Below are 23,287 nucleotides of genomic sequence, written 5' to 3' on the forward strand. Positions count from 1 at the left end.
ATATTGTTGTGTACATTCAGTCTCACTATCTCACCATATTATTATGAACATGGACTTGTTGGAGTCATTAGGTGTTAAAATACCAAACGCGGTGTTGGTCAGTGGCGTCCCCGCATATGAGGTTGAGGAGGTTGAAGATTTTCTTCTCCAGTATGGTGCTATTGAACGCTCCGTGCCAATAAACTCACCCGGTTCTGAGTTTAATAATATGCTCGTTGTTGAGTTTAAAACGGGGTCTGCTTTTGATTTATTGGGTCCGATTCTGCCGTATACATTTAAGCCCTTAAATAATGAATATCATATAAAAAGCTTGTCTAAAATCTATGCGGCTACTGTCGGGTGCACAAAGACTAAGACTTATTTAGCTGACTTAAAACAAGTAGCAAAACTGTCTGGTCAGGATTTTGCTGAAGTTCTCCAAGAACTAATGACCCAAATAAATGGAGCTGTTTCAGAACTGCGCCCAGGAAAACCAGAAGGGCTCAAGCAGGAATGCACTGCCGCATCTGAACACAAAATGGCTGCCACTCCGGATCGACAAACCCACAACATGGCTAGCCCTGTCACTTCTTCAGCTACCCTACATCCTACAACAACAGAAGGACATTCTATCAGTATGTCAGAGGGCCCGGTGGCGCCAGTGTCCGGCAGCCTCGCCTCTGTCAGTGCGCCCCAGGGTGGCTGTGGCTACAATGTAGCTTGCCATCACCAGTGTGTGTGAATGTGTGTGTGAATGGGTGGATGACTGGATATGTAAAGCGCTTTGGGGTCCTTAGGGACTAGTAAAGCGCTATATAAAATACAGGCCATTTTACAGGCCATGTCTGCGGCTGAGTTGAATCCACCTGAAGTACAGAGGTATGTTGTGGAGCATATAGTAAAGAGCGAAGATGTAAACATACGCTCATCCCATAAGCTGCGCATGTTTTCTGGGAGACTACCACACCCACAGCATGAGGTGGACTATGATACATGGCGCTCTGGAGTGGATCTCATCTTAAAGGATCCAGCCATTTCAGAACTGCGAAGATCCAGACACATCCTTGATAGTCTTTTACCACCTGCAGCGGACATAATCAAGCACCTTAACCCCGACCTACCAGCAGAGACTTATATTCAACATCTTGATTCTGCTTATGGAATTGTACAGGACGGGGAAGAACTTTATGCGAAGTTCATGGACACGCTGCAGAACTCGGGTGAGAAGCCATCCGGCTACTTACAGCGACTTCAGGTGGCCCTGAGTTTAGCTGTTAAGCGGGGAGGGGTCAAGCAGGGTGAAGTGAACAGGCACCTGCTCAGCCAATTCTGTAGGGGATGTTGGGATAGTAACCTTATCTCTGAGCTCCAGCTGAAGCAGAGAAAATCCAACCCACCCTCTTTTGCAGAACTGTTACTCCTATTAAGAACTGAAGAAGACAGAGAAGCTAGCAAAACTCTGAGGATGAAGCAACATTTGGGAACACCAAGACACAGAGTTGCAGCTCAAGCTCAGTTCGCAGTAGAAGAAGAAAAGGGGGTCTGTGCTGCGTTGTCCACTCTCACCCAGCAGATGGCGGAGATACAAAAGCAACTTGCCGCCTTAACTGCCTCCCAGTCTCACCAGTCCTGTACTCCTGTTCCAAAGCAGCACCCGAAGCAAAGGACGGATACACAGGGGAATATATCACCTAACCCCAAGCCTGGTTTCTGTTTCAGGTGTGGGGAAGATGGACACATTAGACCACAGTGTGAGAACAGACCCAATCCTGCATTGGTCAATACAAAACGCAAACAGTTCAGTGAAAGGAAACCAAAATGGCAGAAGCGGAATTCATCAACTGGACATTTAAACTAGATACAGTTTCTGTAATGGGACGTACAGGAACTGTGCAGGACCCACATTGTCCCGCAAAGGAGGAAAGGAACAAGGAGGAAATTGTTCACTGTGTAGACCTACACACTTGTCCGAAGGCAACTACAATGTTACCTCATGGGTTAGTTGGGTCAAGATGCACAACAGAGGTGACCCTAGCAGGCCATCCACAGAAATGCCTGCTTGATACAGGATCACAGGTTACTACAATACCTGTATCCTTTTACAACAATCATCTTCATGACCAACAAATTCAACCACTCCATGATCTTCTCCAGGTGGAAGGTGCTGCGGGTCAAACCATTCCATATCTTGGATACATTCAGGTTTCCGTCAAGTTCCCCAGAGATTTTGTTGGTGAAGAATATGAAGTAACAACATTGGCTCTAGTTGTTCCGGACGTACACCCTGACGTCCCCGCTACTGTGCTAATTGGGATGAACACCCTGGAACCCCTGTATGAACAGCATCTTAACCAGCATCCGAGCTATCAGCCTAGCACTCATGGGTACAGAGCGGTGTTGAAAACACTACAGCTGTCACACAAGCAGAAGGAGAATGGCAGCATTGGAAATGTGAGGCTACTAAGCAAAGCTCCAGTGCGTGTTCCGGCCGGCCGCACTATTGTCATCCAGGGCTCTGCCAAAGTTTCCACCCCGTTGTTTAGCCAGAGTGTTCTCCTACAGCATCCTGCTTCCACCTTACCTGGGGGGTTGTGTGTCAGCAGTTGTCTCATCAACTTCCCAGCTCTTTCTCCATACAAGGTTCCTGTGGTTATTACAAATGAGTCGGAGCAAGATACCTTCATTCCACCTCACAGTGTCATTGCGGATTTGGAAACCTACCACTGCATCTTGTCTGAACATCGCGTGACCCATCTTCCAGTCAGGAACACTACCACCAGCCTGAACTTTGATTTTGGTGATTCTCCACTGTCACCTGAATGGAGGACGCGAGTCATAGGCAAGCTGAATGACATCTTGGAGGTCTTTTCGCATCATGACTTGGATTTTGGATGTACATCAGCTGTCAAACATCATATTCCACTCCATGACAATACACCATTCAAGCAACGTGCCCGGCCAATCCATCCACAAGATTTCGAAGCTGTCCGCCGTCACCTGCGTGAGCTCCTGGAAGCCGGCATTATAAGGGAATCATCGTCTCCTTTTGCTTCGCCTATCGTGGTGGTCAGGAAGAAGAACGGTGAGGTCCGGCTGTGCATAGACTACCGGAAACTAAACCTTCAAACCATCAAGGATGCATACCCCTTACCTAATTTGGAGGAATCCTTTTCAGCACTCACTGGTTCTAAGTGGTTTTCAGTGCTCGACCTGAAGTCCGGTTACTACCAGATCCAGATGGAGGAGGAAGACAAGGCAAAGACTGCTTTTGTGACTCCTCTTGGGTTCTGGGAGTTTAACCAAATGCCTCAAGGTGTTACCAACGCCCCAAGCACCTTTCAGCGCTTGATGGAGCGATGCATGGGGGACCTTCACCTAAAGGAAGTGCTCGTTTTCCTGGATGACTTAATCATCTATTCGGACACTCTTGAGGAACACGAACGAAGGCTGCTGAGAGTCCTGAACCGGTTGAAGGAATATGGGCTGAAACTGGCACCGGAGAAATGTCGATTCTTCCAAAAGTCTGTAAAGTACTTGGGTCATATTGTCTCTGAGGAAGGAGTTCAAACAGATCCTGAGAAGATAGAGACCATCAAGACATGGCCGGTTCCCCAGACTCTGAAACAATTAAGATCTTTTCTGGGTTTCGCTGGTTATTACCGCCGGTTTATAAAAGACTATTCCGTCATTGCCAAACCTCTCAATGACCTGACTCGTGGATATTCTCCAGTTCAAAGATCAAAGACCCTGAAAGCTCACAAGATACCCACCTACAGGCCAAACCAACCCTTTGGGGAGAGGTGGGATACCAAATGTCAAGTTGCATTTGAAACCTTGATTGAGAAGCTTACAACTGCTCCGGTTCTTGGGTTTGCAGACCCGTCTCGTTCATACATTCTGCACACCGATGCGAGTGTGACCGGACTTGGAGCAGTGTTGTATCAAGAGCAAGAGGAGAAACTCCGGGTCATAGCTTATGCTAGCCGCGGATTGTCGCAGAGTGAGAGCCGTTATGCAGCCCACAAGCTGGAATTCCTCGCCCTTAAGTGGAGTGTGACCGAGAAATTCCAAGATTACCTGTACGGGGCAGATTTTACAGTGGTGACGGACAGTAATCCACTGACCTACGTTTTGACAACAGCTAAACTGGACGCTACTGGACACCGTTGGTTGGCTGCATTGTCAACGTACTCCTTTAAACTTCTGTACAGAGCTGGCAAACAGAATTGTGACGCTGATGCGCTTTCGCGGCGACCTTACTCCTGCTCCAGTGATGAAGTTTCTAATGACCATGAACTCATTCGTCAGTTCATTTCTCAACACACAGCTGATTCTGATGTCCTTCCAGAAGAGACTGTGAGAGCAATCTGCCAAAGTCATTTGGTCAGAGCCACACGGCCGGGTGACTGCAGTGAGGTTGGCTTCACACTTGTCGAGTCTTTGTCAGTTCAAATGGATACCATCCCTGACAGTTACTGTTCCGAGGACTGTCATCAGCTGCCTGTCGTTTCTACTCTTAACATCAAAGAGAAACAACACTCAGATCCCTGCATTCGAGAGCTTATTCACCAGCTTGAGACGGGGAACAGGGTTCCACCAACAGCTAGAGCTGAGCTCCCTGAACTTCCGTTCCTGCTCAGAGAATGGTCCAGGTTGGAGCTGGTGGATGGAGTCCTGTACAGGAGGAGACGGGACAATGGAGACCTTTTATATCAGCTTGTCCTTCCAGAGGAGTTGCGGCCATCAGTCCTGAAAAGCCTCCATGAGGATATGGGCCATATGGGGATTGAACGTACACTTGACCTTGTCCGTACGAGATTCTACTGGCCTAAAATGGCAAAGGATGTTGAGCAGAAGATTAAGACTTGTGGCCGCTGTGTGCGCCGAAAAGCCCTGCCGGAAAAAGCTGCTCCACTTGTCAGCATAAAAACATCTCGACCCCTTGAGCTTTTGTGTATGGATTTTCTTGCTCTTGAGCCTGACACTAGTGGCACTCGTGATATCTTAGTCCTGACTGACCATTTCACTAAATTCGCTGTTGCCATTCCAACACCCAATCAAAAGGCAAGAACTGTGGCGAAGTGTTTATGGGAGAATTATATCATTTATTATGGCATTCCTGAGCGAATTCATACCGACCAAGGGCAAGATTTTGAGTCAAGACTAGTAAAAGAATTGTGTGAGTTTGCAGGCATTCAGAAGAGCCGTACAACCCCTTACCATCCGAGGGGAAATCCAGTGGAGCGATTTAACAGGACGTTGCTGGCAATGTTGGGGACCTTGGAGACAAAACAAAAAACAAGGTGGAAAGAGCATGTGAAACCGCTGGTTCACGCCTATAATTGTACCAGGAACGAGGTTACAGGGTTTACTCCTTACGAACTCATGTTCGGTAGAACACCTCGTCTACCTGTGGACCTGGCGTTCAATCTGCCACTGCGGGAATCCCAGCAAAAGAGTCACTCACAGTACATTAAGTCACTCAAATCGAGATTGGAGGAAAGTTTCAGTATTGCCTCCAGTAACGCTACAAAGGCTGCCGACCGAAATAAGAAACGCTTTGACAATCGTGTGATACCATCAGCATTGGAACCAGGTGATCGTGTGCTTGTGAGGAATGTCCGCCTTCGAGGGAAGCATAAACTTTCAGATAAATGGGAGGAAGAAGTTTATGTGGTTGTCCATCGGGCTGGGGACCTCCCGGTCTACAAGGTAAAACCTGAGAACAGCGATGGACCTATGCGGACCCTTCACCGCGACCTCCTCCTTCCATGCGGCCTCCTCACGGGCAGTGAGGTTAACTTGGAATCACCAGAGCAATCGCTTCCTCACAGGCCAAGAACTCGGCAGCAGAACCCGGATTTAAATTCCTTCACAGAACCTCTGGTTGAGGATGAGGATACAGGAAGCTTGGTTTCATTATATGTTAATCCTCCAACGTTGCACTTCACTGTGGAAAAACAGAATCATTTTCCAGATTCATCTGACGGTGGGAGCCTAGGACCACTGATTTTGGATCCTTCAGTTGAAGTGGAAGTGCAAGGGGAACCAGCCTCTGTGTCCAGTGTTCTTCCTCCAGCAGTGGAGTCTGGTGGTGGGCAATCTGACTCTGATGTGGAAGACATTTTGCTTGAACTTATTGAAAGTCACCCTGAAGATAGAAATAGCTTGCCTGAAAACTTACCTGGAAGTGGAGACATACTTGTCAACATTCCTGTCGTTGCTGTTGAAGATTCTCCTGAAGAGTCTAGTGTTATTGAACAGGACACCGACATAGGTGACGGGCTAAGACGTTCACAACGACAAAGAGCACCACCTGATCGACTTCACTATTTCACTCGTGGTAATCCTCTGGTTTCCGTTGTCCAAACGATGTTGCATAGTCTTTCCGATGCATTGGGCCATAATGCTAGCCGTCCTTCGTCTGTTCACGTTGTCTAGCGTTTAACATGCGACGGGACGTGCATGGTTAAGGCGGGGAGGATGTAACCCACATAAAAATAAAAAGAACTGCGTCTATAACTAAATTGGAATCTTAAATTCCAACCGGAGCGTGTCCGTGAAGGCATCGTGCGTCATGACGCACGCCATGCCGCGAGGCTGCACATGCCTGTTGTGACCAATCACATTCGCGAGGCACCGATATATGCCTTCCGGGTTGTCGCCTCGAAACGACGCGGGGGAGAGGCGTTAGCGGATGGAAGCAACAGGTACGTGGGGCGAGCGCTTTTCGCTGTTTACTATCTTGACTTGTTTTGAATTAATTGTGGATTGCGTTCAACAGTATTTTGATACCGCCGTGGGTAGATGCGTGGGGCTCGTATGTGACATCGCACGTAGTGAATGGTGAGTGAGTCTGAATGTTTGTTTGTATTTGTAACCTGTAACAGTATGCCAGTGCTATTAGCTGATGGGATGGCTGAGGCTTACTGTATTACTACTGCTCTCACTTTATGTGGCTGTAGTTTTGTTATTTGAGATTGTCATTTGTTTTAATTCATTACAATGGTTGGATATGTATTTGTTGTATTTTCTCATGGATTTTATGTGTACACTGGAACTAAAGCTAGCTTGGGAAGTTTAGATGAATTTTGCTAATAGTGGTTTTGTGATTATAGTGCAGGCTAGTGGTGCCCTGGAGAGACCACAGCGACACCACTACTTTGGATGGCGAGCTAGGCCCAACGAGCCAGAACCCCAGCTACAACTTCCTGCGGTCTGGTAGGAGGCTGCTGCGGCCTACACTCTCCCCTCTTGGTTTAGTCCCCTAAATCTCACTTCTGAGATTTCAGCTTTGGAATCTTAGTGCTGATCATCCTACTTCAAATTTCAACCTGTCTAGACTGTCATACGCGTTGGACTTATATCACTCATGAAATAAACTTTATGGACATTGTTGCCAGAGGTTGGACGAGGTTCCTGCACTGCCGTGCAGCGGATATTTTACAAGCTTGAATTGTTTTATTTTTTCCTTGTCTGCAGATTTTGTAAATATTGGTGTTTGGTAATTGCACTTTATTTTCACTATAAATAACAATTGTAATCACAATATCTGTGGTTGTACGTTTATTGTACTTCACTCACCTCCTAGAGCCGAATCTGATATCTTCTGAATTAGCCCAACTATTCATAACCAACTTAAATTATTTTAGCTTATGTACTTGCTACATGCGCGTCACAGCAGAATGTTTACACACAGTCTAAAAATAGCTCGCAGTACTGCAGCTTCACGTCATACACAGTCTCACAGCCAGCTCACCCAAAGCTCTATTATTTTATATTACAACGACGTCTTATATATTTACAAACACTGACAGGCCCGACAGCTTTAGCGCCTAACAAATTTCGACAAATTTAACCTCCACTTTTTTTACTGCCACTTACCCAGTATCTGTTTCTACAGTTTCTGGCCTAATCTCTAAAGTCCCTAACTCAATTTAACTGTGTCCAAAAAAGCACAAAACACCGTTTCAGACGGTGAGGAGACTCTAACTCCTACCTTATTCCAGGATGCCCTGTACCCCACAGTTAAGCCAAACTGAACTAACCCTGTTCGCCGACAGGTCAAGACTGCGCATCCACGGCCAGGAGGGAGCGTAACCTAATTAAGCGTAACCTATGCGCTTCTTAGCAGTTTCCGACTGACGTCCTATAATAATTTATAACACTTTGAAACAACAGTCAACACCCTAAAATAAGAGTCTGACTGAGGCAAGTGCAACCTAGAGGTCAATGGAGCCGTTTCCCCCACTTATAATTACACAGGTTCACACTTATAACCAATTTGGACTTTAACCAACAACATGACCAATTCCCTACCAAACTACTTGAGACTCTAACTCAACTTCTTAGCAGCCTGTTCCTGCATTCATTTCATTCATTTCTTAACTGGCTCTCAGTACTGTAATTCACTCAGCAGTCCAACTGCTTTAACTCATGAGATTTTTTCATCAAAATCAAAACAGACATCCACCAGCAACTTCAGTGAGTAGACTTTAATTTTGTCATGTCCAATTTGGCACACTTCGGAAATAGATTCAACAGGTAGTGCCTTACCTTTGTATAAGCCGGCTTATGCCCACTCACGTCAGACCACTGGCTTGTGCCTGTCCATTCGACAACCTCGGACCGTCCAAACCTTCCACCCCAATACCACAGACGAGCCCCCAGCTGTTACGGATTCAAATATTGGGGATGGAGACAAGATGAAAAACCAAAAGAACAACACTGGTCCGGTCGTGTTCAGTCAAACAATGATTTTAATGATCACACGCGTGGGAGATAAACACTGTACGCAGACAGCATCAGATCTCAAAATGGTGGAGCATTGATCAAACTCTTATAGCCTCTGGTGCCCCCACCTTATCATAAAAGCCTAAACATTCACACTCTCTCTCACACGGCGCCTAAGCTACGACCTTGGCTCCCGGTTTATCTGCTCTTGCTGAGATGGAGCAGGAAACTCCAGTATGTTCTGTTCTCTTCTAATCAGACAAATAAGACGATGACTTTCTGCGAACAGTATTTCTTATAACTTAGCAGTATAATGCATCATAAAACAACATCATTCATTCACAATAAATCAGCAGTCTAATGTAATGCAAATCAGTTTAACAAATGCAATAGTTATCAGCTTCTTCTAATTCAGGAGAATAATGCAAACTAAAACTACATAATAATTCACAATCTTTAATTAGGGATCTAACATGGCACAAGAATAATATTATAATCCAACAAAGTCCATGCCAAAGTTTTCTATATGAAGAAAACTCCTAATTTACATAAATAAACTGGAATCTATCAGATGTGATTCAAACCACTGCAGTAAATTCCCTTTAATAACTGTTGTTTTCTAGTGTTTGCAGTAAAATGTTGTGGTCTACACTGAGGTCTAACAGGACAAGCACAGGAATACGTCCTCTGTAACAGGTGATAAGGAGACCATTAGTAACCTTTACTGCAGCTCATGTTATGCTTTGTTGTCCTCTCAGTCCCCTGGGTGGGGGTGGATTCAGGGGTGGAGTCTGTCCAGCTGATCTGCAAAACCACAGTTTGTCTGCCTAAAGATGCTAAAGTGGAGTGGAAGGATGCAAACAACAGGAAGGTCCACGTGTATGAGAACGGCTCTGACCAGCCTGAAGAACAGGACGATAAATACAAGAACCGAACAAAGATGAAGAGAAACTTGCTGGAACCTGGAGACCTCAGTCTGACCCTGAAACACCCCACAGATGGAGACAACACCACCTACACCTGCACCGTCTACACCAGGGAGGGAAACATCCTGATGAAGAAACAAGTGGAGCTTAAAGTCAGAGGTCAGTGCTGTAGATACAGGTCAGAGGTCAGACTCATGATGGTGGTTCAGTCTCAGTGGGCTCCATCCAATAATGTCACAGTGTTAGCATGTCTGATGTTTGTGGCTGTTTTGGTTTTTATTTGATTTCCAGCCAAATGTAAAAGCTTCAGCAGATGAACTGTAGGAGCAAAGTTCATGTGTGAGACTTCATCTGAAAGGTAACATCTTCTAGTTTCTGAACATGTGTTTGTTTAGCATGTGGCTGAAACACAGGCTAAGCTAAGTCAGCTCAAATCTCAGTAACAACCTTCTTTGGTCCTCATCTATAATCAGTCATATCTGAGTCACAATAACTAGAAGATGATTTCTAGCAGAAGTGTGAACATCTCCACATCCTTTCTCCATGTTATCATCCAAAGCTGTGTGAAGTTTCAGAGCTCTGCAGCTAACAGAGACTTTCAGTTTGCTGCTCTCTTCCTCTGACAGCTCCATTCTTAGGGAGCGTTAGTTCTCTGTTTCACTTTATTCCACTTATTCAGTCTGATGTTCTCTGATCTGTTTCTCTTGTTTAGTGTTTTAAATGCTGCCAGTGCCTCTCTTTGCTTTAACCAACCTTTCTCTTTATTTCTGAGCTTTTTAAGGACTTTAACTGATGCATCAACCTTTGAAAATGGAAAGAAATCAGTCAGATTCATGGCTGCATCAAAGTGTCACATGTAGTTCTCCACATCAGCTGGATTATATCTATAGCAGCAAACAGCAGCTGATGCACAAATCTTTGTCTGTGTGAATAAAGTTGGATCAGTTCAAACAGTTTGTTGCTCTGCACTTGAAAGCAGCAGTTTTTCTAATGCACCACCTTCATGTTTCCTTCATATTTGAATCCCCCTGTAGATGCTGACAGGTAACCATGTCACACAGAGCTCAAGCCTTTGAATCCAGCTGTGACTGTTGATTTTCTATTGAATGGACTTTTTCAAATCCAGCTGTAGGCCTGTGTTTGTGAGCTCATTAACAGCTGTTTGTTTAGAGAGACGTGGCCCTCACAGGACAGCCACTACAAACATATGATTTTATAGAATATGATGCATTACTGCAGATTCAACACAATAGAAAGGATTTGAAATGAGCTCAGCCTTAAACATGTGCAGCAGTAATATTGATCCACAGACACTGATGGGAACATTTTTCTGCACAATAAGTACTTTGACTTTTCATAAAGTATGAAAAGTCAAAGTACCCCTCCTAACTACCCTTTGTGAGTGTGGACGCTTCATCTCTTTGCTCTCTAAATGCTTTGCTTCTTTTATTGATTTGTTTTTATTTTTATGCTGATTTTTTCCCTTTTTTTCTGTATGAGCTTACCTGCGATAGCTTCTGGACACTTATAGATCATTAGTACTAAAGTGTTCTTAACAGAAACAGCAACATTTTTATAGTTACCTTATCTTCAGCGCTCCGTGTGTCTGTGGCCTAGACACAGCTTAAGCCTGATTACAGCGTCTGGGCACTGAACAGCCTCAATAGCCTGGAAAGGTGCTAACCGCTAGGCTAACTAGCAACAAGATGCCTTCCCTCTCCACAGATGACTACCACAGCCTCCTGCAGAAGATTGCAGTACTGGAGACAAAAATTCATCGCTTAGAAGTAAACGTGGAGGTAAATGGACTGTGTGGAAATGAAACAACCTTGCCTTTGATTCAAAACAATGGCGATGAGCAAGCTAGTACACAGCTAAGGAGCACAAATAACATGACCAAGAAAGTAGACTGTGCATTATTATAAATCCTCAAGCGATAATCCCCCTTGGACTGTCTTGGTGCAAAACCAAGACATAAATCATGTCTCCTGGAAGGGGGAGGACGTATTACAGGCAGAGCACAGCGAGCTGAAATCTCTGAAACCGACTGGCCTTCACTTCCTACGAGACAGAGAAGCTCTTCTACCCCTGTATACGAGAGGAAACAGGACTGGACAACCGTGAATAGGAAGGTTAACAACAAACCTCCAAAACAACTGAATGTTTTGTGTTGAAGTGTTTTGAACGCCTGGTCAGAGACTTCATCATTTCTTCACTACCAGACACACTGGACCCACTACAGTTCGCTTACCATCCAAATCGTTCCACAGACGATGCCATCTCTCATCTCCTCCGCACATCACTCACTCACTTGGACACTAGAAGGGGGAATTATGTTAAAATGCTCTTCATCGACTACAGCTCTGCATTTAATACCATAACTCCCTCCACACTCACCACCAAGCTGGAGCATCTGGGACTCAGCTCATCTATGTGTCAGTGGATCTCCAACTTCCTAACTGGCAGACCACAGGCAGTAAGGATGGGCGGACATGTCTCAGCCTCCACCACTCTCAGCACTGGAGCCCCCCAGGGGTGTGTTCTGAGCCCCCTGCTGTACTCTCTGTACACATATGACTGCGTGGCCACTACCAGCTCCACCACCATCATCAAGTTTGCTGACGACACCGTCGTGGTGGGCCTGATCTCTGATAACAACGAGACGGCCTACCTGAAGGAGATTAGGAATCTGGAGAACTGGTGCCAGAGGAACAACCTCCTTCTAAATGTCAGTAAGACAAAGGAGCTGATAGTGGACTTCAGCACTAAGCAGGAGAGGAACTACCAGACCCCTGTCATCAACGAGTGCCCAGTGGAGAGAGTGGACAGCTTCAAATACCTCGGAGTTCACATCACGCAGGACCTGTCATGGTCCTGTCACATCAACTCCGTGGTGAAAAAGGCCCGTCAGCGTCTCTACCACCTCAGACGCTTGAGAGAGTTCCAACTGCCCTCCAAGGTGCTCAGGAACTTTTACTCGTGCACCATAGAGAGCATCCTGACGGGAAACATCTTAACCTGGTTTGGGAACAGCACCATGCAGGACAGACGAGCTCTACAGAGGGTTGTGCGGTCAGCTGAGCGCACCATCCGCTCCGAGCTCCCTGACCTGCACTCAATCTACAGCAGGCGGTGCTGGACCAAGGCCAGGAAGATGGTGAAGGACCTCAGCCATCCCAACAACAGACTGTTCTCTCTGTTGAGGTCAGGAAAGCGATTCCGCTCCCTGAAGACCAACACAGAGAGACTGAGGAGGAGCTTCCTCCCGCAGGCGATACGGTCTCTCAATCACACCACACACAGCTGCTGTTATTGTGTATATATTTATTTATTTATATTTCTTCATACATTCTTATATAGTTCTATACTGTGTATTTTGTTGTACAGTTATTTTATTTTCAACTTTAATTTATATATTTTATCTTACTCTTTCCCAGTTAAATTTACCCTTCATTCTAATTTGTGTTGTACAGTTATTTCATTTTTGACCTTAATTTATATTTTATTCCTTCCTAGTTAAATTTACCCTTTTTAATTTTTCATATTTATTTCCTATCTTATTCATAGCCTTTTCCTTTTTTGTTTTCTTTAGGTCACGAGCAGTTGTCTAAGCATTTCACTGCATATCGTACTGTGTATGACTGTGTACGTGACAAATAAAAATTTGAATTTGAATTTTGAATTTGAATTTGAATGTGAAACTGCACAACAGATTTGCTCCACTATCAAAGGACCCTGGAGCTATATCGGACAACCATCCATCTAAAAGTAGCGAAGTAAGGTCCGAAAATCTTTTGAAAAGTAAAAGGCCACAGGGAAAGCTCAAGGCTAGGCCTGAAACTCTGATTGTGGGTGACTCTGCCGTAAAGGATGTACAAAGGATGTGCGGTAAGAACACTAAAGTCCTCTGCTTTCCTAACGATATGGTCAACAACCTGAAGGAGAGAATTCTTCAAATTGCAGATGAATATCCAACTGTGACAAACATTGTTCTGCATACAGGGTCAAACGATGTGTCCAAACAACAGTCGGAGGTTCTGAAACGGGACTTTACTGGATTATTAAATACTGTAAACTCTCTGAATGCAGCTGTATTCATCAGTGGACCTGTACCGCCGGTCAGAGGAGGAGACGTGAGACTCAGCAGGTTGTTTACACTGAATAAATGGCTTATATCAGCATGTGCTGACCACTCAGTGCATTTTATCAACAACTTTAATATTTTTTGGGAACGCAGGCATCTGTTTAAAGCAAATGGATTTAATTTTAACAAGTCAGGGGTGAAACTGTTCACCTCCAACTTGTTTTATTCCATACGTTATCCATCTGTGCTTGGTGCCAAGGCTGAGATAAACGAGGAGTTATCTCATAAAGAGGAACAAACAGTACTCCAAGAACAGACAAAGCCCAGCAGAAACCTTGAGGAGGAGCTCCATCTGCCCCCACCTGGGAAGAGCCTCAGAAAGGAGAGACATCTAAGGCATCTGAGGAAGAGCCTCAGAAAGGAGAGACATCTGAGGCAAGAAGAGGGGTCCCTATTTGCCTCCAACTCTCTCAACAACACCAACGACCAGGACCAGGGACCACGATCTTCCCCAGTCCCCCAAACCCCTGACAGGCCATCACCCCCATCACCCTCCTCCGCCTCCCTTTCTCCCTCCTCCCCACACCTGAAATTCACTGAGCACTGAGGAGATGATGGAGCGGGTCAATGCTGGGCTCAGATCTACCCCCGGGCCCAATCCCTTTTTGTCCCCCATAAACCCCCCACCAGAGCGGCCAAAGGTTCGCCATCGAGCCCCACCCTCAACAGAGCAATCGAAGTCACATTGCCCAGCCTCGCCCCCCTTAGTTCCTCCTTACCACCTTCATGCCCTGTCTCCGCAGTCTGATGTGTGATGTGTGAAGGGTCTGGGCTGCGAGGATTATGGCAGTGGTGACTTTTCCCAGGAGAAGCTGGGACCCTGTTTACTAGAAGGTTTTAAAATCTCTGTACTTTCAGGTGACAGAAGGAGACATGTGGCCTGGTCAAAACACAGAGAGCTGCACTCTAAAAGATCTTTAAACATAGTAAACATACCTTGTGTGCCACAGACTGCTCCCAAACATGAGGGGACAAGTAATACCTCTAAAACACTTAAGTTTGCTTTATTAAACGTTAGAGCTTTAGCTGGGAAAACATTTTTAATTAATGATTTAATCACTGAGCACAGCCTTGATTTTATGTTTTTAACTGAAACTTGGTTGGACCAAAGTAACAGTGGAGCTGTTCTCATCGAGACGACCCCTCCTAACTACAGTTTTATCAGTGAGGTCAGGGTGAGCAGGAGAGGAGGGGGGGTCGCTGTCTTATTTAATGAATCATTTCAATGTAAGCAGCTATCTCCTGGAAGTTTTCAGTCTTTTGAATATGTGGCTTTACAGCTGAAGGCCCCATCCAAAGTTGTGTTTCTTAATGTTTACAGGCCTCCCAAATACTGCACAAACTTTTTTAATGACCTCAGTGAACTGCTGTCTGTGATCTGTGTTGATTTCGACTGTGTAATTATTGTTGGGGATTTTAACATCCATGTGGACAACCCTCAGGACAAAGGGACTAAAGACCTGAGTAACACTCTGGGCAACTTTGGGCTGACTCAGCATGTAACAGAGGCCACACATAATAGAGGACACACTCTTGACCTACTGATCTCCAAGGGCCTGAGCATTTCGAAGGTTACTGTGTCTGATGTGGGCCTGTCTGATCATTACTGTGTTTTCTTTGAAAGTAAAATCTCAGCCCACATAAATATATCAACAACAGTGATCACAAAACGGTGTATAACTGAACACAGTAGTGCAATTTTTAACCAGGTCTTCCCATTAACACCTGACCTGTCCAGAGGTTCAGTCAATGAGCTCATCAATAGCTTCAATGCTAACATGTTAAATGTAATGGACACTATTGCTCCCATTAAGGTGAAGGTTATCTCTGGAAGGAAAAAGTCTCCATGGAGAAACTCCACACTGGTGAAAAATGAAAAAAGAGAGTGTAGGAAAGCTGAGCGCAGATGGAGAAAAACAAACCTCCAGGTTCATTATGACATCTATAAAGAGAAACTTCACAATTATAATTTACAACTGAGGAGTGCAAGAAGGTCCTACTTCTCTGACATCATCACTAAAAACAGCCATAATGCTCGGGTCTTATTTTCTACAGTTGACAGGCTAACAAACCCTCCTGTGTCAGTGGCAGCTGAACTTCATTCAACCATGGCCTGCAATGACTTTGCCAAATTCTTCACAGACAAAATCCAAAAGATTAGACAAGCAATTGGTACATCAACAGCAGATCCAGACTATTTACTGTGTCCACCGAAAAACTGTTTAAACACCATGAAACAGTTTGACCCTATTAACAGCAAAGACCTGGAGGACGTCTTAGGTCAACTGAACTCCTCCTCTTGCTGTTTAGATGTCCTTCCAACAAGTTTTTTCAAAAAGGTCTCAAAGACTTTAGAGTCAGACCAGTTACAGATCGTCAACTTTTCTTTAATATCAGGTGTGTTTCCAGAACCACTAAAAGCTGCTGTAATAAAACCTATACTGAAAAAGGACAATCTTGACAAGACACAAATGAACAACTACAGGCCGATCTCAAATCTCCCATTTTTAAGTAAGATTATTGAAAAAGCAGTTTCTCAACAGCTCAATTACTTCTTAAAACAGAATAACTGCTATGATGCCTTCCAGTCAGGTTTTAGACAGAACCACAGCACTGAAACCGCTCTGACCAAAGTGTTTAATGACATATGTCTGAACACAGACAGTGGAAAAATGTCAGTCTTAGTTTTACTGGATCTCAGTGCAGCATTTGATACAGTTGACCACAACATATTACTCAAACGACTGGAGAACTGGGCAGGTCTTTCAGGAACTGTACTAAACTGGTTCAAAACATACTTAGAAAAGAGGAAATACTTTGTATCAATAGGTAACTTCACATCTGAGCAGACAAGTATCACATGTGGAGTTCCCCAAGGTTCCATCTTGGGACCCCCTCTGTTTAACATTTACATGCTCCCACTGGCACAGATTATAAACAACAACAAAATAAACTATCACAGCTATGCAGATGACACACAAATATATATCACAATGTCACCAGGAGACCGAGGCCCTGTACAGGCTCTTGGTAAATGCATTGAGGAAATCAATGACTGGTTGTGCCACAATTTTCTCCAGCTAAACAAAAACAAAACTGAAGTAATAGTCTTTGGTGCCAAAGACAAACGATTACAGGTCACCAGAGAACTTCAATTTATACACCTAAAAACCACCAACCAGGCGAGAAATTTGGGTGTAGTGATGGATGCAGACTTAAACTTAGAAAAACACATTAAGACAATAACAAAATCAGCTTACTATCACCTCAAGAATATTTCAAGGATAAAAGATCTGATGTCTCAACAGGACCTGGAAAAACTAGTCCATGCATTCATCTAGAGCTGGGCGATAGAACGATAACGATATGTATTGCGATATAACTTTTTCTCGATAGAAAAATTAAACTATTGCGATAGACCTCGCCGCCCTTGTCCTCTTAAAAAAGAAAAAAGAAAAAAAAGAACAGCCAATCCAAATTAAGTAGCGCAGAGCCGAACCAATCACAGCCGCAGCGTCACGTCACGTGACTTGTTACGTACAGCACAAGTGCCAAGCCGCACATGTGTATTTGTTTGGGAAGCAGCCAGCCACCGTACCGCCCGGGTAATGGAGGAAATGAGTGTGCCGACTAGAAAAATCAACCGAGCGTGACCGAAGGTTACCGAAGAGAAAACAGATGATGGTTCCAATGCCGGAGAGATTGTCGAACGGAAGAGCCATAGAAGTTCCGTAGTGTGAAGGTATTTCGGCTATTTCAAGTCTGACAAAAAACAGAGTAGCGTTCACTGTAAATTGTGCCGCAAGTAAGTCTGGAAATACAATAAACCGGTGCATGCTCACCTTTCGTCCACACGTAAACGGCGTTTTTGGTCACTGAAAACGAAGATTTTTAAAAACTCCGGCCAGGGTGGATATTTTTGAAAATTCCGTTTTTGCATTTACGTGTGGACTAGAAAAACGGAGAAAACGCAGCATCAAAGGTGTGCGCATTTTTTGACGTCACACTGTGCGCCACGTTATTGTTTCGGTGAAATGAATTTCTACAATACTGTTGCTGTTAATTCTACTCTCTGCAGTGTTTAAATGCTTACATACACACACAGTTACTGTCCCTCCACACATACGACTCGGTTCTGCTTGTATGCCCCAGCTTTGTTTACTTTTTCCCACAGAGGCTTCTAGACTTCTGATTGGCCAACATTTCTGCACGGTTAGGAATCTAGCGCCACCTGCTGCTTTGGCATGTTCATAGCAGCGTTTTCCTTCATTTCTGCCTTTATGTGTGGACGGGATTATTTTTTAAAACGAAAACGGAAAATCTCCGTTTTCAAAAATACCCGTGTACGTGTGGACGTAGCCTCAGTCTCTGACTGGAAGCGCTAATTCGTCATTCGGCTTTTGTCAGACTAAAGTAACTGTTAAAACTGTTTGAAAAGCTAAGCTATACAACAAGGAGAGATTGAGAATTTCCTTTTAGTTCTCAGTTTATTTGATATTGACAAAAGTTAGTCAATTTTGTCTGTTCTTCTGTAAAACAAACTAAGATTTATTTTTAGAATTAATATTTTGTTTTGTTGGATTATAATATTATTTTATGCCATGTTAGACCCCCAATTAAAGATTGTGAATTATTATGTAGTTGTAGTTTGCATTATTCTCCTGAATTAGAAGAAGCTGATAACTATTGCATTTGTTAAACTGATTTGCATTACATTAGACTGCTGATTTATTGTGAATGAATGATATTGTTTTATGATGCATTATACAGCTGAGTTATAAGAAATACTGTTCGCAGAAAGTCATCGTCTTATTTGTCTGATTAAGAAGAGAACAGAACATACTGGAGTTTCCTGCCCCATCTCAGCAGGAGCAGATAAACAGGGAGCCAAGGTCGTAGCTTAGGCGCCGTGTGAGAGAGAATCTGAATGTTTAGGCTTTTGTGATTAGGTGGGGGCCACTAGAGACTATAAGAGTTTGAGCAATGCTCCACCATTTTGATGTCTGATGCTGTCTGCGTACGGTGTCCATCTCCCACGCGTGTGATCATTAAAATCATCGTTTGACTTAACCCGGCCGGACCAGTGTTGTTATTGTGGTTTTTCATCTTGTCTCCATCCCCAATATTTGAATCCATAACAGTTTCTAAGTGGAATTGACAATTTAGTAGTCTGTTTCGTTTGTTCTATGTTGAAACTTAAACGCTTTAGCGGCTGCCTTTTGTGTAGTTTGCAATATTTGCCTTTATTTGTCTCAAAAAGTCTCATGTTCCTTAAGTACATCTACCCTGTTCAACTTATTATGGGAAATAAATATTTAAATAAAAACAAGCTGCTGATTATTTCACATTTTACTTGTGAGCAACGGCACATTTAAATCTTACAAATATAGTTATTTGGCTTATATCGTGATAGATATCGTTATCGCCTGAAATGAAAAAAACATATCGTGATATGAAAAAATCTTATATCGCCCAGCTCTACATTCATCTTTAGTAGGCTTGATTACTGTAACAGCATCTTTACAGGTCTACCTAAAAATCAGTCAGACAACTACAGCTCATTCAGAACTCTGCTGCTCGAGTCCTCACTAAGACCAAAAAAGTGGACCACATCAGTCCAGCTCTGAGGTCTTTACACTGGCTGCCTGTCCGTCAGAGGATAGACTTTAAAGTTCTGATGCTGGTCTATAAAGCTCTGAATGGTTTAGGATCAAAATACATCAGTGACCTCCTGACCCAGTATGAACCTTTCAGATCCCTCAGGTCATCTGGATCCGGTCTTTTATCAGTTCCCAGAGTCAGAACCCGACACGGAGAAGCTGCATTCAGCTTTTATGCTCCTTATATCTGGAACAAACTCCCAGAAAGCCTCAGATCAGCTGAAACACTCAGTTCATTTAAATCCAGGTTGAAGACTCACCTGTTCTCAGCTGCATTTGAATAAAGCACCAAATCCACACTTTTAAGCTTAAATTTCAAAACTTACATTTAACTACTGATTTTATCTACTGTTCTGATTTTATCTGTTTTGATTTTATATACTGTTTTGTTTGTTTGTTTGTTTGTTAATTAGTTTGTTTGTTTGTTTGCTTGTTTTAATCAATTTTAAATCATGCTTTTTATTTGTTTTTGTTTCTAATGTCTCTGTAAAGCACTTTGAATCACCTTGTTGTTGAATTGTGCTATACAAATAAACTTGTCTTCTCAGTCCCCCAGGTGGAGGTGGATTCAGGGGTGGAGTCTGTCCAGCTGCCCTTCAACATCACACTTCACCTGCCTGAAGACGCTAAAGTGGAGTGGATGGAGAACAGATACGACAGGAAGGTCCACGTGTATGAGAACGGCTCTGACCAGCCTGAAGAACAGCACCAGGTTTACAGAGACCGAACGAAGATGAATGAAGACCTGCTGAAAACTGGAGACCTCAGTCTGACCCTGAAATACCCCACAGATGGAGACAACTCCACCTACACCTGTACCGTCTACAGCAGGGAGGGAAACATCCTGCTGAAGAGAAAGGTGGAGCTGGAAGTCAGAGGTCAGTGCTGTAGATACAGGTCAGAGGTCAGACTCATGATGGTTGTTCAGTCTCAGTGGCTCCATCCAATAATGTTACAGTGTTAGCATGTCTGATGTTTGTGGCTGTTTTGGTTTTTATTTGATTTCCAGCCAAATGTAAAAGCTTCAGCAGATGAACTGTAGGAGCAAAGTTCATGTGTGAGACTTCATCTGAAAGGTAACATCTTCTAGTTTCTGAACATGTGTTTGTTTAGCATGTGGCTGAAACACAGGCTAAGCTAAGTCAGCTCAAATCTCAGTAAAAACCTTCTTTGGTCCTCATCTATGATCAGTCATATCTGAGTCACAATAACTAGAAGATGATTTCTAGCAGAAGTGTGAACATCTCCACATCCTTTCTCCATGTTATCATCCAAAGCTGTGTGAAGTTTCAGAGCTCTGCAGCTAACAGAGACTTTCAGTTTGCTGCTCTCTTCCTCTGACAGCTCCATTCTTAGGGAGCGTTAGTTCTCTGTTTCACTTTATTCCACTTATTCAGTCTGATGTTCTCTGATCTGTTTCTCTTGTTTAGTGTCTTAAAGGCTGCCAGTGCCTCTCTTTGCTGTAACCAACCTGTCTCTTTATTTCTGAGCTTTTTAAGGACTTTAACTGATGCATCAACCTTTGAAAATGGAAAGAAATCAGTCAGATTCATGGCTGCATCACAGTGTCACATGTAGTTCTCCACATCAGCTGGATTATATCTATAGCAGCAAACAGCAGCTGATGCACAAATCTTTGTCTGTGTTAATAAAGTTGGATCAGTTCAAACAGTTTGTTGCTCTGCTTGAAAGCAGCAGTTTTTCTAATGCACCACCTTCATGTTTCCTTCATATTTGAATCCCCCTGTAGATGCTGACAGGTAACCATGTCACACAGAGCTCAAGCCTTTGAATCCAGCTGTGACTGTTGATTTTCTATTGAATGGACTTTTTCAAATCCAGCTGTAGGCCTGTGTTTGTGAGCTCATTAACAGCTGTTTGTTTAGAGAGACATGGTCCTCACAGGACAGCCACTACAAACATATGATTTTATAGAATATGATGCATTACTGCAGATTCAACACAATAGAAAGGATTTGAAATGAGCTCAGCCTTAAACATGTGCAGCAGTAATATTGATCCACAGACACTGATGGGAACATTTTTCTGCACAATAAGTACTTTGACTTTTCATACTTTATGTACAATTTGCCAGTACTGCAGTTTTGTGTGTAGTGAGGTGTTTTCATGGTGTTTTCTTGGTGCTTTTACTAAAGGAAGGCTTCTATCAAATTCTTCCACATGTTGTCAAACTGAGCTGTGTGATGAAGTGAGTGTGACAGAAACACTCAGACTGTGTTTCTCTGCTTCATCAAGTCAAATCTGGTCCTCAGAGACTGAATAAAGTCCTGTCCCACTAACAGCAGCTCCAACAGTCTGTTCACTGCTTTCTTCCTGTCAGTCTTCATCTTTCTGCTGCGTCTCCTCTTCACACTGACCACTTTCTATCTAACAGTGAGCTCCCAGTGAAGCAGCAGCATTCAGCCTGTTAGAGTCAACACAAATGTCTCCATCCAAGCTCATGTTGTGCTTTGTTGTCCTCTCAGTCCCCCAGGTGGAGGTGGATTCAGGGGTGGAGTCTGTCCAGCTGCCCTTCAACACCACACTTCACCTGCCTGAAGACGCTAAAGTGGAGTGGATGGACAAATATGAGTTCTACTACATGAAGCTCCACGTGTATGAGAACGGCTCTGACCAGCCTGAAGAACAGCACCAGGTTTACAGAGACCGAACGAAGAGGAATGAAGACCTGCTGAGAACTGGAGACCTCAGTCTGACCCTGAAATACCCCACAGATGGAGACAACAGGACCTACACCTGCACCGTCTACAGCAGGGAGGGAAACATCCTGCTGAAGAGAAAGGTGGAGCTGAAAGTCAGAGGTCAGTGCTGTAGATACAGGTCAAAGGTCAGAGGTCATGTAGGAGTTTATTCTCTAAAAGCTTTTAGTTTGAATCTATTTTCAGTTCATTCAAATAAAATAAATTCTTTGATGTTTTGATCTAAAAGCCAAAAATGTCAGGCGGAGCAACTGTGTGTTTAAATGAACTAAGAAGACCATAAAATGATCCTACCTTCAAAATAAAAGCCTCTGGCATGATGTGAGTTTGGATCAAATCAATAGTTTTGTTAGTTTAGTCCAAATCAGTGTAAATGTATAAATATCAATAGTTTTAAAGCTGCTGAGATCATTCAAACACTTTGATCCAGTCATTTGGATGTTGTCACATGTCTGGGTGGAGCAGCCATAAATACGAGGCTTTTATTGTGAAAATGCTGAGTGTGATGATCCAGAGGAGCCCATGGGGTGTTTGTGGCTGGATGCAAAGGTTTGTAGCTCTCCTTGTAAAGAGAAACAGCTTGAAGCTACAGAGGAGCGTCTGCAGAAGAAGACAGGGGAAAGAGGAAGAAGCTGAGGCCGCTGGAGAAAAGACAGGAAAAGGAAATCAGCTTCATTTGTTGGAGGCCGTTTGTTCATCACACTGAAATATTCCCACTTTAGAGACAGGAAACAAAGTGAAGTGTGGATTGATGTTTGTCTCCATGATTTGGGCCCTGGAGTCATTTCTTCATCTCCCACTTTAAGAATAAATTCTTTACAAATCCTACCATGTGAATTCATGGATTTTTTTTCACATTCTGTCTCTCACAGTTGACGTGTACCTCTGGTGCAAATTACTGACCTCTGTCATCATTTTGGGGGGGGGAACTTGCACAATTGGTGGCTGACTAAATACTTTTTTGCCCCACTGTAAGCCAAAAAGGGTGTAGTTTGTGGGTGTGATCACCCGTGTGCACACCTGTGAGCATGGACGCGCTTGTTTTTTAAAAGGTTCCTTCATGTAATGATCTGCTAGAGGGTGTGGGGGGGCCACAGCCCCATCCTCCAGGGCATAAAGCAGGTA

At 43.8% G+C, this 23,287-nt stretch overlaps 1 protein-coding gene across 1 annotated transcript in view; it reads left to right on the forward strand.

Annotated features, from left to right (window-relative positions):
* LOC113017929 (uncharacterized) overlaps positions 1-23,287 on the forward strand; it is a 61,261-nt gene that overhangs the window by 31,111 nt on the left and 6,863 nt on the right. Inside the window, exons 5-7 of the mRNA XM_080299411.1 lie at positions 9,471-9,797; positions 19,991-20,320; positions 21,929-22,264. Coding sequence (XP_080155537.1) covers positions 9,471-9,797; positions 19,991-20,320; positions 21,929-22,264 — 993 coding nt within the window. The remainder of the gene's footprint in view (positions 1-9,470; positions 9,798-19,990; positions 20,321-21,928; positions 22,265-23,287) is intronic.

The sequence above is a fragment of the Astatotilapia calliptera genome, chromosome 3 (genome assembly GCF_964374335.1).
Source record: "Astatotilapia calliptera chromosome 3, fAstCal68.1, whole genome shotgun sequence".
Taxonomy (NCBI): domain Eukaryota; kingdom Metazoa; phylum Chordata; class Actinopteri; order Cichliformes; family Cichlidae; genus Astatotilapia; species Astatotilapia calliptera.